This window comes from Athene noctua, chromosome 8 (genome assembly GCF_965140245.1).
Source record: "Athene noctua chromosome 8, bAthNoc1.hap1.1, whole genome shotgun sequence".
NCBI lineage: Eukaryota > Metazoa > Chordata > Aves > Strigiformes > Strigidae > Athene > Athene noctua.
Window position 1 is genome coordinate 24,558,388 of NC_134044.1, and position 17,065 is coordinate 24,575,452.

General features: G+C 36.8%; 1 protein-coding gene across 3 annotated transcripts in view; it reads right to left on the reverse strand.

The window, feature by feature from the left end:
- Window positions 1-1,929: 1,929 nt before the first annotated feature.
- PRKCI (protein kinase C iota) overlaps window positions 1,930-17,065 on the reverse strand; it is a 30,345-nt gene continuing 15,209 nt past the window's right edge. The window contains exons 5-18 of one of the 3 annotated variants that reach the window (XM_074912048.1): window positions 16,594-16,679; window positions 15,140-15,280; window positions 14,114-14,168; window positions 13,341-13,399; window positions 12,710-12,886; window positions 11,647-11,744; window positions 10,520-10,606; window positions 9,747-9,882; window positions 8,645-8,732; window positions 7,342-7,467; window positions 7,159-7,238; window positions 6,039-6,128; window positions 5,653-5,768; window positions 1,930-4,532 (exon numbers count right to left, since the gene is read on the reverse strand). In XM_074912048.1, the coding sequence (XP_074768149.1) occupies window positions 4,445-4,532; window positions 5,653-5,768; window positions 6,039-6,128; window positions 7,159-7,238; window positions 7,342-7,467; window positions 8,645-8,732; window positions 9,747-9,882; window positions 10,520-10,606; window positions 11,647-11,744; window positions 12,710-12,886; window positions 13,341-13,399; window positions 14,114-14,168; window positions 15,140-15,280; window positions 16,594-16,679 (1,427 nt within the window). In that variant the 3' untranslated portion in view covers window positions 1,930-4,444. Of the gene's footprint in view, window positions 4,533-5,652; window positions 5,769-6,038; window positions 6,129-7,158; window positions 7,239-7,341; window positions 7,468-8,644; window positions 8,733-9,746; window positions 9,883-10,519; window positions 10,607-11,646; window positions 11,745-12,709; window positions 12,887-13,340; window positions 13,400-14,113; window positions 14,169-15,139; window positions 15,281-16,506; window positions 16,680-17,065 lie in introns of those variants that run through there. The other 2 variants (XM_074912051.1, XM_074912049.1) reach the window with 2 other exon arrangements.

Consider the following 17,065-nt stretch of genomic DNA (forward strand, 5'->3'; position numbering starts at 1 on the left):
TTAAACTACTGCCTATAAAGTGAAGTGCCAAATATCATATTAAAACAAAATAAAATTATCTTTCAGTTGAGCTGGTTAACATAGATACAAAGTTGTTCATCAAACTGCTAAGCATGTAAAGAACTTTGTCACAGTTTTACGAGTAAGACTCAAGTTGCATATTTATGAACAAAGGGGGTTTTCTGCAGAAAAAGGCATTTTTTTATAAAACTGTTCCCATATACACAGTCTCTGAAGATGCTGAAGAGCACAATTTAACACTGAACAGAGAAAAAAAATGTACATTTTCCCTTCTGAAGATACTAGCTTGAGCATTTTAAAGGAAAAAAAAAATCAGTTTAGTGATTTTTTAATGCTAAATTGTAATACTTAAGACCACTCTTGTGAAACCTGCTATGACAGATTAACACAGACAAGATACTGTATTAGAGATACTATAAGATCTGTAATTGGGTAAAGCACAAAAAGTTGATAGATTTTAGCATCCATCACATCTTACAGGATGAGTTACTTTGGAACTGGTTCTATAAAATACACAACAGCTAATGAAGAACCTGAGATAGGACTTAATTTTGACATCTAAAAATCAAGGTCAAAACTCAGCTGTTCAGCCAGATGCTTCACCACCCAGCATAAGAGGGATATAAGCCCAGACACTTTGTTCAAGCTTAGAAGTCAAATGCGGACGCAACAGATTTCTGGTTCTATTTATGCCTGAAAAAGCCCACCTCCTGCAAAAGCCAAACACATCCAGGAGGGAGATGCTTCTCTGCCTTTAATTGTTGGTGATTAAATGGCAAGATCATGCATTTCAAGTACGCAGTTCAGATCCTTTTATTATAAACAGGGAAAAAAAAAAAAAAAGAAAAAAAGGTCTTAAAATAAACCCTAACAGAACTCTTCTCAAGAAAATGCAAGATATGATAAAATCCCCTTTTTCGGAAAGGGGCTCCAATCCCCACCTCCCTCTTCCCAGGAAAACACTGTTAATCTAAGGCAATTTCAGATACCTTTCTTGTTTAAACTGCTCAGGCATCATGAAGTGAGGATGCATGCTGAGCAGTTAAGGTATCAAGTATATATAGATTATACAAGCTATTAATTTCTTTTATAGAGTATCTTAACATAAACAATTGCTCAGACTGAGCCGAGAGCAGTTGGCCACCAAACTGAACAGAAACAAGAAGTGTGCGTGGGGGGAGGTTAAGCATTTAAGATATGCAACCATCTGCAGGAGTTGCCTAGGACTGCCGATACATACTTTTAATAACAAGCCAGATTGCAAGAGGAAATCTCTTTTAAAAATATAGATAACACAGATATCAAAATAGAGATCTATTAAAACACTGCATCTGCAGCAGGGTATGAGGTAAGTGCCCTTGCCCTCCGTGTCAGAAATCTGCGAGAACGCGGGGGAGGAGTTGAAGAAACAAAGAAAGAAATCATGCAGAAGTAAGCGCAGCAGATGAGAGTGTTGCTCTAAACTCCAAATCCCCAGCTCTGGCAGCCGAGATGACGTCTTAGAAGTTCCAGCTGAAAGAGGTCCTTGGGTCAAGCAAGCTAGAATTGCATTTTATATTTTACTTGACGCTTTCTGTACCTGCGCAGCTGACCGAGGCCTCGCTACTTACTTTTCACTGATGCTGGAACGCAAGACAGAACCTACATGGGTGCTTCTTTCTCCAGAGGGCATGATGAATGTAAGGCTGGCAAATCAGAGGGACCTGCACCCTCAGACATGCTCAGGGAACACAGGCTGAGGAAAGTATTTCTCAGGGTGCTGTGGTCTATCCCACCGCTACCTTCTAGAAGAAGTTGTAAGATTAGAACAACACTCCTGTGGGACCTGGATATTTAAAGGTCAGACAACCACCTGAAGCAAAGCCCAGCATTTCGTGGTATTTGTTTTAGAGTTTAAACACACAGAGGCCTAATAGAAATGTTTTATTTAAAGTAAAAAGTGTGCACAAATAAAGGGAATGATTACACAACAACATTCAAGACCATATTCCGTATGAAACAGGAAAATAGTAGTGACAATATTAACTAGCAGAGCACCCTTAAGAATCCAACTCGCATACAAAAAGAAGGTTGCTCCACATAAACACATCATGCTTCTGATGCAGACACTTTTTCCAAAAGACAAAGCCTACTGCCCTGGACTGTTTACACCCAGTGTCCCTTCTGAATATTTATGACAGTTGCTATATGCTTAACAATGAAAAAAATAACTGTTAATAGCATGGCACTTTGAAGAAAAGGTTTAAAAATAAATTTACAGTTATTTAAGATGTTTGTCACTTAGAGACATTCTTAATGGTTAGATATGTAAATTGAAAAAGTATCTTTTCTGTGACATTATCTATAAAAAACCCCCAACTTTTGCTTTAAGCAAAGACAGTGTTTTACTCCATTACTCTTCTGTGATGAACAGAAATGCCCTTCTTTACCTAAAGCCATTTTATTTAACACCTCATATGAAGTTAAGCCACTGCAGAGACAAGGCTTTTCTTGTTTGCTTTAGATAATTTCCAAGTTTAATATCAGTTAAGTCCTGATGTCTAAGCTAGTCATGCAGGTGTAGAAGTTAGAGGCTAAACAATTAATCACAATTTTAAAACTGCATGCAAGCAGTTCACTTGACGTGAACTAAACATGCTGAAGTTATGAGCTGCACTTTAAAAGTAGGTCTACTCTGATATTTTACATTTGAAAATATGTAACTTGAGTTTAAGGGAACCTGTTCTTTAACAGTGTGGAGGTTCAATGCTTCCCTGAAATTGAGGCCTCTTCAATCACTTTCCGGTTCTGAAAACTCAGCCCAATACCTCCTCAAGAGTTTCCCATTCACGTTGCAAAGAAAAACATGAACTAAAATACCACACCACGACACTGCTGTGTATTTGTGCAATCTCTCTCCTTGAAGCTAACATGTAAGTGAAAAAAACATACACCAGAAGATTTGTGCTATGAATTTACAGTGTCACCATACAAGGATTTTCAAGGAGAGACACTGACCAAGCAGAAGTCTTATTAAAAGCTTCAGATAAGGTTTGCTAACTTGTGCTTACAGATACTTAGATCTGCTTTCAGTAACGCTTAGCTTGCCTTATAGCTCATACTTACATAACAGATTCTTTTCTTCAATGTCTCTTAATCCCTTTTCCCCAGAGTAATTAAAAAAAAAATAAAGTGGTATATTTGGCATTTCTTCAGCCTTAAACATTCAAAACTTCCTTAAACATTAAAAAATAAGAATTATCTGTGCTGTATATTACACTGTTTACTAACATGAAATGTAAGAATCACACCTCCCAAAAGTCCTAGTTTGAACCATTCTTTCAATTCATTCCAAGAGCTTTACTATTAACTTTTGAGTCTACTACCCACAGTTACAGTTCGATTGTGATTACAAATCACCATCTACATGTGGGGAAGGTAAGGGAGTCATTGTGGACAGCACCTATTTCTTCCTAGATGTGCTTTTTCCACTGGCAAAGTCAAATGCATTTCCAACAGTATGGCAATAAGATTAAGAAAAAGGAAACAAATGCCCTCATCTAGGCCACAGCTGTAACATACGCAGTTCTGATACAGTTAAGACAGCAAGTGTAAAAGCAATAAATAATAGTATGATGTTCTACATCCGTCAGTATTAGCTGCCCGTTAACTGCTAAATTACACTCTGCAGATTTTAACTGTTCAAAGTATTAATTGAATTCCATTTATTTAAACTGACACTTTATACCATGTGCAACCCTCACGGAAAGGGACAGGCTCAGAAAGGCACTCTCCGTGTATCAGCGTACAATTCCTAGTGTCTAATTTCAGAGCATTACTGAGATATAATTATCTCCTTTTGAATAGATCAATATAGCCTATGAAAGCAGCCATTCTTGGCCTCGTCAGTTTAAAAATCTGCTCTCCTTCCTGTCATTTCAATCTGAAGCTCTAACTTCTAAGTCTAAGGAGAATAGGGAAATCGGATGTTTAGAAAGAAAAGATTTAGAACTACAGAAGTCATAAGGTCTTACTTGTCTCGCTGGAAAAACCGAAGTCCTTCAATGATATTTTATTACATCCCTTAATGGAATTTGTATTCTTAAAGCAGTAAGAGAACTTTCTTTTATCAGAATGCTGTATTGGCAGATTATACAGCCAGATCCCATTGTTCAGTCAGGAGCCTCAGATCAGCTTCTACGTTAAAATTCAAGTTTGGCAAGACTGTTGGAAAGTTTAACATTTTAAATCTGGCAGCCGAAGGTTCAAGCATAACAACTGTCCTGGATGACAATTAATAAAAAAGAAAATTCGTAATTCACACTACGTGGCAAAGGGTAAGATGTTCAGTTACTCATTTTATGCAAGTGCATCCAAATGAAGAGATGTTTATCCATGCAGAAACAAACAGAGTAACAATTGGCACAGTCCAGAAATGGAGAATTCAGACACATTCCTCAGCTGACATCAAGAGAGGATTTATATATTCAAAGCCTTCAAATTCAGATTGATCAATCTTCTTCACAATATCACTATTAAGATTAAAAAACAGCCATTAGTTCAGCAAAATTAAAAAGTTAACAATATTAACTGATACTTTGTTGTAAAATTTAGACCTGTACAATGGATTGCTACTGAGAACATTTCCCTTCTCTCTTTTGCCCCACTCCATCCTTACAGTTACTGCTGGGGTTTCTTTTGGCCCCTATAATAGTAACAAAAAATAAAACCACTCAGGAGCAGTGACTGAGCTGCTCTCATGCACATATTCTCCCCACAAGGCAATCTGCAAGGTTTGCAGATTTAAAACTTGTCCAAAACAGACAATTTTGTAAAAAACTGAAAATATTACTATGTGATAAATACTGCAACCTGCCTGAGCATCTTTTCTAAACTTTATTTGTACATTATGCATCTACCAAGGGATGAAGGACATTGGATTTCAAACCTAATTAAGGTGTGTAGGTAACAATTATCATCCACTGTTTGTGCTTACGTATAACATGAACAATATACAACACCCTAGAAAAATTCTTGAAATGTAAATAGCAGTGGCTCAGTCAAACTAGAAAGGCCCTTCCCTCCTCATCTCAAATCAGGACCCCTCAGGAGTAAGGAACCACAAAACCACTACCAAAACCAAATACATTATCATGGATTTTAGCAAGGCTTTTCATCCAGGATAATCTCATTTGACTACTAACAATTTAAAATACCCAAACAAACCAAACAAACATCTTCTCTTGCTCAGAACACCCAAAATAAATTCAATTTAAACCTAACATTCTAGAAATCTCATGGCTTAAAGCTAAAATAAACCACTTGACAAAACAGGTCTTTTCCTTCACACGTTCATTTCTTGCAGATACCACTAAAACTTGTAAAATAGCACTTATTCATCTTTCCCTGAACTAAGATTCTTTATAGCAACTTTCCTACTGTTAGTTGATTTTAACATCATGCCAGAAGACAATACTTAATCCAGCCATATGAAGTCTACCATGAGGACACAACAATTTTCTCCAAACTAACACAAGAAAATGTTATTTACTGCTTTACGTATCTTCTGTGGACTGCAACTACAGCAATTAAATGAAGTTTTATAACTCCTTCACTGACTTATGAGAACTTCTTAAATTCTACATTACTTACTCATCATCTGGAGTGAGCTGCACAGGTTCATTGGTGAATTGGGAATCGAAGTTATCCAGACCAAATTCTCCAGATATATTTGGTTTAAATGGAGGCACCACTTGCTTTTGCTCCATCTAAGAATAAATGCACTTAGTGAAACCAAGAACGAGTTACAAGCTATTGAATTATTTTTAAACAAGGCTGGAAGTTACTATTAAGTTTCATTTGTATACTTTCTACAATTATTCTATTAATCTACTGTACTTACTGTGTGTAAAAAGGGTTAAAATTTTTGAAGTTTTTACGTCATCGCTCATGCTAAAAACAAGTTGTCAAGCCAGCATTGTATACAAAGAAAATAAGCCAAAATATAATGTAAACGAAGAAAATAAGTGGGCACATACCAGATCCCAATCAACGTTGCGAAAGAATGGATGTCCCTGGATATCTGCAAATCCTGTTTGAGGATGGCAGCCTAAACGTTCCTTTGGATCCTGTGCAAGGAAGAAAATATTTCTAAATGGGTGCCATGGCCTACACATGAATAAAACACAAATGTTACAAATTCCATGAGAAATTAAACAACACAGTTACAAGGGACACTGAAGAACTAAGCATTTTTTATTTTGGCCACTGTTCCAATTTACTGTCTGACATAGGCATGAATATATGGAAGCCTTTAATGGAATTTTATATAAACAACCATGCCAGCTTTCTTCACTTCTATTCAAAACCTGTTTAAACATATCATATGTGTCAGAGCAAACTTGGTTAGATGAATTTGATTTATCTTGGTTAGTGAATTTGATTCTTCCCCCTGCCTGCCCCTCCCTGAGCAGACTGACTATGCCAGGCAATCACCCTGGGGTAGCAACTGCAGGTTACTGATAAATACAGTGGAGAGAAGGTTACTTTAACAATAGCATTCCATCTCCATGTACACCTATGCACACATACACACACAGCCAAGCAGCAGTGCTCTTCAACAGTATTACTTTCTTAGAATAATTTAACCAATTCTGTTTTGCCCTGTACCTCTTCCGTCCCACTCACCTAACACTCACTAAATAAAGGCCAGCATCTGCTCGGACTAGTCCACTACCACACACATACACGTTTGACTCTCTGGCTGGTTAGCTACCAGCAGTGAGCACATACTGCCTCTGCATTTCCCTCGATGAAATCATCAGCAGTTGTCAGAGTGATTTGCTAAGCTGCTTCTCTTCAAGAACCAAAATAAATCTGGTAAGTTTGTCCAATTCCCCAGGTTAATGAAATCGCTCTGAGCATTTCTAAGCCTTTGAATTTGAAATTTATTCATGATCCCAGTCTCAGAATCTGAAGCTTTGGATTTTAAGTATCTAGAATAGGTTCCCCAGCCCCACTGGAATTCTGCTTTAGCCTCACACTTTTTGTACCCTGTTTATGGGAGATAAAGTATGTCTATTACAGATCAACTAGTCAACGTGTTTTTAAAAAACAGCTGCTCTTAAGAAGTCTTAAACAGTCCCCTTCAGCTCTTACCTTATTAAGGAAACTCTTTAGAACACCCGCTGCTTTAACAGAGAGGGATCGAGGAATTCGGATCTGTTTTTCCAAAATTACTGCAAAAAACCAAGGTTCATATCAACCTTTGCATCTTGAAAGTTAGATTAAAGGGTATGCAGGAACAAAGCACTGAAGTGTAGGAACACTCATGGTACTTACCTTGGAAAAGATAATCTTCTGTGTTCTGATCAGGATTGTCAGAACTCCCCACGATATCAAAGGGCGACCGGCCCGCCATCATCTCAAACATAAGCACACCAAGTGCCCACCAATCTACACTGAAGCCTAGAATTCATAGGAGAAAACACTACTGCAGATATTTTGGAGAAAAAATACCAACATTTTTGGGGCTACAGACAGGCATGTTTTGAGAAAAAAGAATTAATTCAATGATACAAGTACTGCCAGTCTCTGATTATTTGAACAAAGGAGAGGTAACTAACAATTGTACTAGACGTTACTTGGCTCATTATGTGCACGATGGAAGGATATGCTGTACAAAGGAAAGGAAATGCAGAAAGCTTAAAGGTTGGTGTCAGGACCTTAACAAAGGTTTAGATAATATTTAATCCTAATCATTACTAACCAACATGGGATTGGTTATCCAGAGCAGGGAATAAGGACAAGGAGGAAGTATGTGATTCTTAATAGTAGCACGACAGTCATTTATGAAGCTAAGCATATCTGTGGTACTATTTGCTGCTAAAGAAAAAAATTCTAATAGCTAGGCTAGGACTGATAAAGTCTGGTTGGCTTAGAAGTTTTGTGGTAAGGAAGGAAGAGGTGAAGCCAGTCCGAAAGCGACATTCAATTGGAATAAGAAGTACGTTTAAAAGTTACACATACTTTTTTTAAAAAATTGGAACTAACTGTAGAACTTGTTAAAATCTTAAGGGAAGAAAACAGACCAAAGATCTGCTTGGCACAGTATTGGAAGCTTAAGGGAAAAAAGTAATAGGAAACACACACAGCAAGCCCTCTATACTCTCTCACATCTCTTGCTTCAGGAATCTTGTGGACTTCCCAAACAAGCAACTGCACAGACAATTTTATTTTTAACACTGAGATTTGTGAAAGAGAGATCTACTATCTAGGCCCTTTGCAGTATCTAATACTAACGCTGCTGCCAAATATAAAGCTCCAGACCTGAACACAATTCAAGACTGCAAGTATATCATTAGTAGTACTTAAAATAGTTATTAACAATAATAAATTTGGAAGACTCAAGCTATTCTTCAAGACTGAAAAAAATTTAAAATGTGGAAGGCATGGTAACTTATTTGCTTGGTGTGATGTTTTCTGTCCTTCCTTTGAAGGGTTTATTTACTTTTTCAGACAGGATGCTGAATTAAGAGTGACTTCATGTCTAATGGAGATTTATACTTTGTACTGCTAAACAACTAAAGTAAGGAGTAAGGGACAAGGTGAAAGTTATATGGGAGCAATGAAAAATCCCATTTACCATAATCCTCTCCCCTGAGAATTTCAGGTGCAATATAGTTTGGAGTCCCACAGAACGTGCTGGTTGTGTCACCAGGCCTCAGACCCTCCTTTAAGAAAAGATGGGAAGAAAATATTTCAGTTAGCTAAAGACCCCACACTCCCCCTCTGCTAAGAACTTAGTTTTGAATTAAGCATCCTGAATTAACCACTTTCGTTTTAGTAAAGCTATATTTAAATCTGTATGTAAATGAACACAAATCACCACTTGTTTCAGAAAAAAACAAGTAGGTTGTATCTAGAGTCTCAAGAGGATGGCACATACCTACTGATGACATCATCTGTTGAGGTTTTAGTCATTAAGTTCCACCACATGTCCAGCAAGAGGCAAATGGGAATAAGCGAGGCATGGTTGAACAGCTTACATGACTGGGGTGTTGCAATGGACAGACAACAAGCTTTTCAGAGAACAGCATGGGATACAGAATGGTAGGGGTGGGGGGGGTGTGTGTGTAACCCAGAGAATTTGTGCAGTCTTCATCCTTGGAAGTTTTCAAGATCAAATTGAATAAAGCCCTTAGCAACCTGGTCTGCACCTCCCCTCTGAGCAGGAGAGTGGATTAGACTTCCTATGGCCCTTTCCAACCTGTATTAGTTTATGCTTTTCAGTTGCTTAGCCAAAATGACAGTATTTAAAATATTTCTAATAGATCAGCATAATGGCAATTCGATGGCAAAGTCAAACTGTACTCCAGTGTCTTTGTAGTGACAGCATTTTTCTAGAGAAAATGAGAAGTGTCACAGAATCCAAATGGGAGCAAGTGTGACTGATATATTTCACCCTCCTGCTCTTTTTGGAATCAAGCTATCTTGACTATTTCAGCCTACCCCTCCCATCAGGTTGATACAGCAGCTTTACAAAAACATAATCATTATATATATGTAGTCTGTGCACTTCAGCATTTTTCTCTCTATTTGCAGAAATGAAATGAGCACACAGCCTGTCTGCACTGTGTACAAATGAATACCTTGACATTTTTGCATTTTTAAGCCTCTGCATCTTCTAATTCATTATAGTTTCTTAATTGTTGATTTTACTGGTTAACAAAGGAACTAGATCTTACCTTGCACATGCCATAATCTGTGAGTTTAATATGCCCTTCAGAATCTAGTAGCACATTATCCAGCTTTAAATCTCTGTAGATTATCCCTCGTTCATGTAAATAGTTCAACGCTAGACTGATTTCAGCAGAATAAAATCTAGTGTAGAAAGAGATATTGATTACTCAGGTAATCAAAACCCAAACCACAATAACAGTCTTGGTATTATGACACTTATCTAAATATAAACCTATGTATGCTCATATTTTTCATCAGAGAAGTGGGTAAGTTATTTATAATCATACAAATATTTCTATCCACAGTCACTTCAAAAATTATTTTTAATTAATATTAATGTCTACTGAAATCATCCCTTTCATCTCACTATCTGAGATGAAACATATGCACCAAGAACTCAGCATTTGCCTGGACAGCTGGTAGTGGTTGTTGTAAGAGAAACACACTGATCTCATTAGACCTTTTTTAAAAAAAAAATAAAAAGTAAAAACCAAACCAACACACAAAAGTGTTTTTCTAGGAAAAAAAAAAAAAAAAGTCAGACTGAAGTCATCTAGGGTAATGCTAATGCAAACACTACCTAAGTGCTTCCTATTACAGTTCCTCCTTGAAATAAAAATATGGTAGCTTGAAGCATTAAAATGAGTATGCAGTTTTACATTTCTTAAATCCTTAACATCTTGACAGGATTTTCTAGCTCATCATCATTATCTCTGCACTACTGCACAGTGTCAGAAAACCAACTGTTTTGATGCAAGAAATCTTGAATTAGACATACCTGGCATGCTCCTCTGGCAGCTTTCTCTGTCTCTGCATATGAAACATTAGATCTCCTCCATTTACATACTCTATAACAAAGAATAACCTGAAAGACACGGGAATTTGTTACAAATGATCGTATACAAGGCTGAAAGAGGTCTGAGATGTTACAGGTCTGTTATCAAACAATTCAACTCTTCCCACGTCTCTGGTAATATCACTGGTTTCACTATTTTCCTTCACTTTGAATAAATTCACAAAGTTGAAAATCAAGTATATGGAATTTCTCTAGATAATTCTTTATTGCTAAAGGAAAGTAACTAATCCTTCCCACATTCATAAAGCATTACAGCTACTGCTTGTCATTATTATGCATGTGACTATATAGATTCACATCAGATTCTATGCACAAACCAGGGAAAAAAAGTATTTTTTTCTCAATTGCCTTCCTGATCCCTTTAATCTCCTTTGTTTCTGGTTACTGCTATTAGTATATTACGAATACTCTTTCTTCTGACTTCCCTCCACTAGGTTGTCACCTATTCAAACAGCAAGGATGTTGTTTAAATATACAATAACTATAATTTATATATATTGAAAAATTTATATGTACTGAAAATTATTACTGTATAGAATAGTAATTTATTAGTCTGCTACAATCTCTTTTATTACAGATGAAAATAATAATTTTTGTTCTCTATTACTGCTTTCCTTTTTAAAATTCAGATACTATTTTCCAAGTCTTGCTCAGAGACTCATCTTCAGAGAGTCCATGAAAGTTTGAGATAAAATTTCCTCATTTTTTGATCTTCTAATTCCTCTCTCCCTAAACATTTTTTCCTCCCATTCTAGGTTGTCTCCTACCTCATATGGTTAAGCCTTTTGTCCTACCAGCTGCACCTCTCCTCACATCCAGAATCCTTCTCATCATACCTACCAGCACTTTACATTCTTCTCCATCTCACCGATATGAAAAGCTTAGATGATGAACATGGCCTTTTCCTCATAAAATGCTACAATGATTTACAGTACATTGACTTTTGCTGCCTACCTAACACTTCATGTATTAAATGGGCCTTTGTGGTGCCTAACAGTATGAAATATTTTTTGAATCAGACTATCTTCTTATTATCTTATGACCTTTACCTGCTTTCTGTCTGGAAGCAAGAGTGTAGTCCAACAAGAAAGGGATGATTTGAAGCCTGCTCAAAGACGTGTTTCTCTGTCTGAACCCAATCAATATCCTATTCATTTAAGAAAAATGACATTCAGAAAAGGATTGTTGCACTTCTTAGGTCAAGTATTAATGACAATTAGCAGAAATATATTCAAGTGTTTTGCCATCCTTGTTTTAAAAGCAAGAAGTTAAATGTTATATAGTTCTGCAATGTGAAGTAATACAATTTAGCATACTATTTTTTTTTCTGTGTTGAATGTCCTGTACTTTTAGCCTCATTGTGTGAGGAGTACTTAGGAGTAAAAAAACACTCATCTATAAAAGATAAACTGGTGCAGACAAATGTGAAATAGCATCAGGAAATGCAGAAGAAATAAATGGTAGATGGAGAAATAAATGCAAAAGCTCTTGGATAGCAAACCACAGTCACTCGAGTCTTTTCAGAGTAGCCCAAAGAAACACAAGGGAAATCTTCAGCAACAAGAGGTGTTAATAGTGCAATTCCGTTAGTTTCTACTAATCACTGTATAAGCTACAAATTGTTAAGATGGACGTTCAATTTAAAGAGCAATTAAAATAACATTGCAAGTTCTCCTTTGTGACAAAAAACCAAACCTGAACATATGAACGCCAGACTCCACCCCTTTCTTTTTCAGCCCAACAAGCCAACATAATAGGAGAGATAGGGAATACTGCTCCAAAATAACAAAGCAAGCCAGGCTTATTAACTTGAATTCTGCAAGAGCACTGTTGCAGATGGTCCTGATCACAAAAGGAGACGCTGACAATAGAGGCAATGAGGCTCATGACAGAAACCACTGGCACAGGGCAGCTGTGAGCTATCAGTCTGTCAATAACGACCTCAAAATTGGTTACCTCTATTGTGAACCTTCGGTAGTATAGTATGTATAAGAAACCGCACGTATGATTTTCAATTAGTGTTGCCGATGCAGAAGCCTGGCTCCCATCTTGTGGTAGATACCAAAGCTCTTTTGAAGAGCTGCCCAATTTACTGATAAAAACCTCGCCTACCTCATCGTCATTGACGAGCTCTTTCTTCACCACTTTCATTGCATAAATGCGTTCAGTTTTCTTCAATCGAACAAGCAGTACTTTAGCATAACTGCCTCTTCCTATAACTCGGAGCAAATCAAAATCCTGAAGACCCAGGCTGGAGGAAGCTTTGCCACTTTCTCTAATGCTCATTGCCTATTGATGAAGATAACTTGAAATTAGTAAGCAGGCTTGCCAATTTTAACAACTGCAAAAGCTAGCACTTCAAACAGAACAGCAAAATTAATATAAACAACTGATTTGATTAACACTTGTTTTTCTTAAAACTGGACTGTCCTGAAAAGGAATGTGAGGGGAAAGGAAGGAGGGAGAGGAGACTTGGCAGATAAGAAACAAATTAAACTGGAGGAGTTTGGAATACCTTCTAAGTCAAAGCATTCCTATACTTTCTAAATCAAAGCACATCTCAACTCAAGGCTCAAAATAAAACAGCTTGCAAGCCATACGTGCATACACCTGAGTGAGCAATCCAAATGTGCTTTATGTACTAGTTTTCAGTTTGTGACAAGTTAAATTACTAACATCTTGAAACTGAGAGACACAAAGGCTTTAATCTCTGAATACAACTACCATGGTTACGATACTTTACCTCTTTTTCTTCACCAACGTGGTCCAAGCTCTCGTGACTTGAGGGATTGTACGGAATCACTAGAGGTGCAAGAAAAACAATTAGAGTGAAGCAATACAGCAGTGTTGTTTGTCTCAAAATTTCCACACACAAGAGCTCAGAGAGATACACAGTTTAAATTCATCTAAGTATTCAAAACTGTTTGATTTGGTGCTGTTTCTTTTTTAAACCACAGAATAATTTTTTTGCCATACTGCATTAATCAACAGATATGGCTAATATAAAGCCCTGGAATTATGTTTGGAGTTCTCTTCAGATTAAACTTGACTCCATGCACAGACAATCTTGTGCAGAAGAGTGGTTTGTTTGGTGTTTAATCTGTTCATCATCTATATCCAAATTCAAGTGTTAGGACCATCACTCTGCTGCAAGAATTAACTTCTACAATTCAGTAGAAAGCGCCCTTTTAAGTTTTTTGTTTGTTTGTTTGGTTTGTTTGTAAATGTCCTATTTAAAGTACACAGCTTACTGATGGAAAAGCATAACTGACAGCCTAAATTCTTCCTTTTTAGCCAAGTTTCTTAAACTGATAAATATGGAAAACTGAGGAATTTTTGTATTTTTATCCCACTTCACATTAAGAAGTCATCCTATTTTTGTTGTTCTATGAAAAAAAGTAATGAAGAGGTTTTAAAGTAATTTTACTTACAGTTATTCCGCTTCATTTTTTAAACCCAAATTAATGTTTAAGCAACTTAAAAGAGTAATTTAAAGAAAAAAATTATTCATCTTACCTGATTCTACATTATCTGGATGCACTGATGATGGATCCATAGGCATTATTGGTTCCTGCAAATATGCACAGGGTTTTTATATTAGACCGTTCAAGTGTGAGACATTATTTTAGACATAATAAATCAAATAAATGATGTCTGAGGAATATAACCTATCTACTTTTTAACTTGATCGGTGATAGTTACTGCTCTAATCCCTACACAATAAATGAAATAAATGATGTCTGAGGAATATAACCTATCTACTTTTTAACTTGATTAGTCATAGTTACTGCTCTAATCCCTACACAATAAAAAAAACCAAAAAAACAAATAAAAAAACCCCACTGCAGTCCTTATTTTACCTATTTTCTGGAAGTTATGACACGTTTCCAGAAGCTGTTGAAGTGATAATGTAGTACAACAGAATAAAGAACTATAGCAGATGAGAAATGAGATAGAAAAGCTCAAGTACTTCAGCAGTACATATATCAGTCACACGAATTCACAAAATGTAGACTTGTAGCTGTCTGCTTTTAATATTAAACCAAGAGCAGTAATCATTTTAATTTTTCTGGGGACTTGAATTTTTTGGAAGAAAAGTCAAAACTTCTGCACTTCATCCTTCCTTTCTGTAAAACTGGAAATAGTCTAATAATCTAACAGATATGTAGAGAATTTGTTTTACCTGTGCTTCACTTTGAAGACGTAAAATAGCATGTGTGCATAGATATATATGCGTGCTATGTAACAACATAGTGAAGGATGAGATAAATTTCAGCTATATGTTCACATTTGACACAGGAAAAAATATCAGATGTAAAAATTAGACTCCTGACTAGCCACTAAATTGCCATTCTGCTAAATGAATCCCAAACCTTCTTGCAAAGTGTCACAGTAAACAAAGAAAGATGTTTCATCTACTGTGATCGTTTGCAGACCGTAGTTTGAAAGCCATTAGTATAAAACTAATAACTAAAAGGGGGTTTTGACTGATTGGTTGGTGGTTGTTTTTTCAAGACAACTATTCAGATACGTTTTACTTACTGGTTGTAGTGTATGACGACCACATTCAGTATTGACAAGTTTGTGACACTTCTTGTGAACGAGGAGTTTGCAGTTGATGCATTTATATCCCTGGCGACCCAGGCCCCATATTCGGTCAGTGCAGATGGCACAATGAGCTCTCTAGAATGACAAATCAAGAAAGCCGATTAAAGAGCAAAACTAAAAACTATCCAGCTACATTTTCATTAACAAAAAACATAGGATAGGAGAACAGAGAGAGCCCTACTGAACCTGCCACTATACCAAGAGGCTCTATGTGAAAAGTTTAAGAACAAACAGGCAGACACAATACAGAGGAGCTCCCAAATTACAGCTGAACGATACGCAGCAACTGCTGTAGAGGAATCGTGCATCTACACGGAAAGGTGCAGGCAGAGGCAGTCTCTTCTGCTGCATACAGACCCAGAGAGGCATGAGCCAACTCCAGGTCAAAGCATTGCAGCTGAACCAGCAGGCTGCTGTGTCAAGCCAATTTGCTCTGTATCTTGTCATCTCTCTGTGTAGATGAGTCCTACATTTGTACAGAGGAAGGCAGTAGAGCAAAAGCTTCAAAACATTAAACCACCAGATAACAGGAATTGGAAAGATCACCACTCACTGAAGGACAGTCACAAAACAACTCAAAAGAACCATGAAAACGTGGTGCCTACGAAACCAAAAGTGGAAAGTTAATCTACAGTGTCTTGACAGCCTTTGACCAGGAAGGTTAAAAAAAAAAAAAAAGAAGCAGAAGTTAGGTATGAAGGATGCTCAAGATGAAGTTTAGTTGAGACAATCTCAAGCATTAAGCACACAATACACTAAGCTTAGAAAAGAAGAAGAGATTATTGAAGCTGTCAAGGAACCTGGCTTATTCGAATATCTTGGGTTTGGTTTTTGCTGTTGATTTTTCTAAATACAACAGATATAATTAGCTAAGGACCAAGAAGGCTATTTGACATTGCTTCTTGAAAATATTACAAATAGCTTGTTATTTTCAGTTGATTGCATGCCATAATAAGCAGGCTGTTTGGAGAAACATCTCCGTTTTCTCGTTTAAAAGTCATGAAAGCAAATTCTGTGCATCACAAGCAAGTTCAGACCTTTTTACTCCCAGAAGTTAAAGAACTGAAAATGTACTTTCAGTTCACAGTCATGTAATGCCAATGTTCAAGTTTGCCCTCTGGGAAGATTTTAAGGGAACTTTTATATGATTGATATAATAGTTTCAGAGTATATGAAAAAGGAAAAAAAAAATGGTTGCAATTCACAAGTTCCTCATAATTTAATAATAGGTTTCCCAAAACTACATGGTTATCAAAAGTCTACATACTACAGACAAACAACAAAAATGAGAATGAAACTACCTTATAATTTTTCAAGGCAGTGACACTGTAATTACGAAAGTAAGACATCCCTGTACGGTGGTTTTAAGTACCCAGCAAGAGTCTCACCCTGTTAAATCGTTTGGCTTGGAAAGTGTGACCATTTGCACAATAGAGCTTTCGCCACCGGCGGGCGCCTCGGCGATAAATGGATTCTAAGAGGAAAAACATACGATTATATCCATAAAAATATAAACACAGAACTACAACATCTTCTCATGGACGCTTCTGTGAAGAATGATTTGCAGAGTAGAGTTTCACTCCTGCATCTTCCAGAAACACAATGTTCCAAGTATCTTTTTATTTCTTAGGTTTTGTAGAAAATTTTAAGTAGAATATCCTGATCAACTCAAAGTTAATTCTGCTTTTCCAAAGTTAAAAGGAACAGTGAGTCAAGAGAAGGAAAACTGCCCTAACAATACAAACGCTTGTGAGCAAATGATGCACTACCTCACCTCAACTTGGGGAGGAGCTGTGGGGAAGAGAAAGGAGGAAAGGTGAATTTCAGGAGCATGCCCTGATTTATAAGATTGCTTACGCA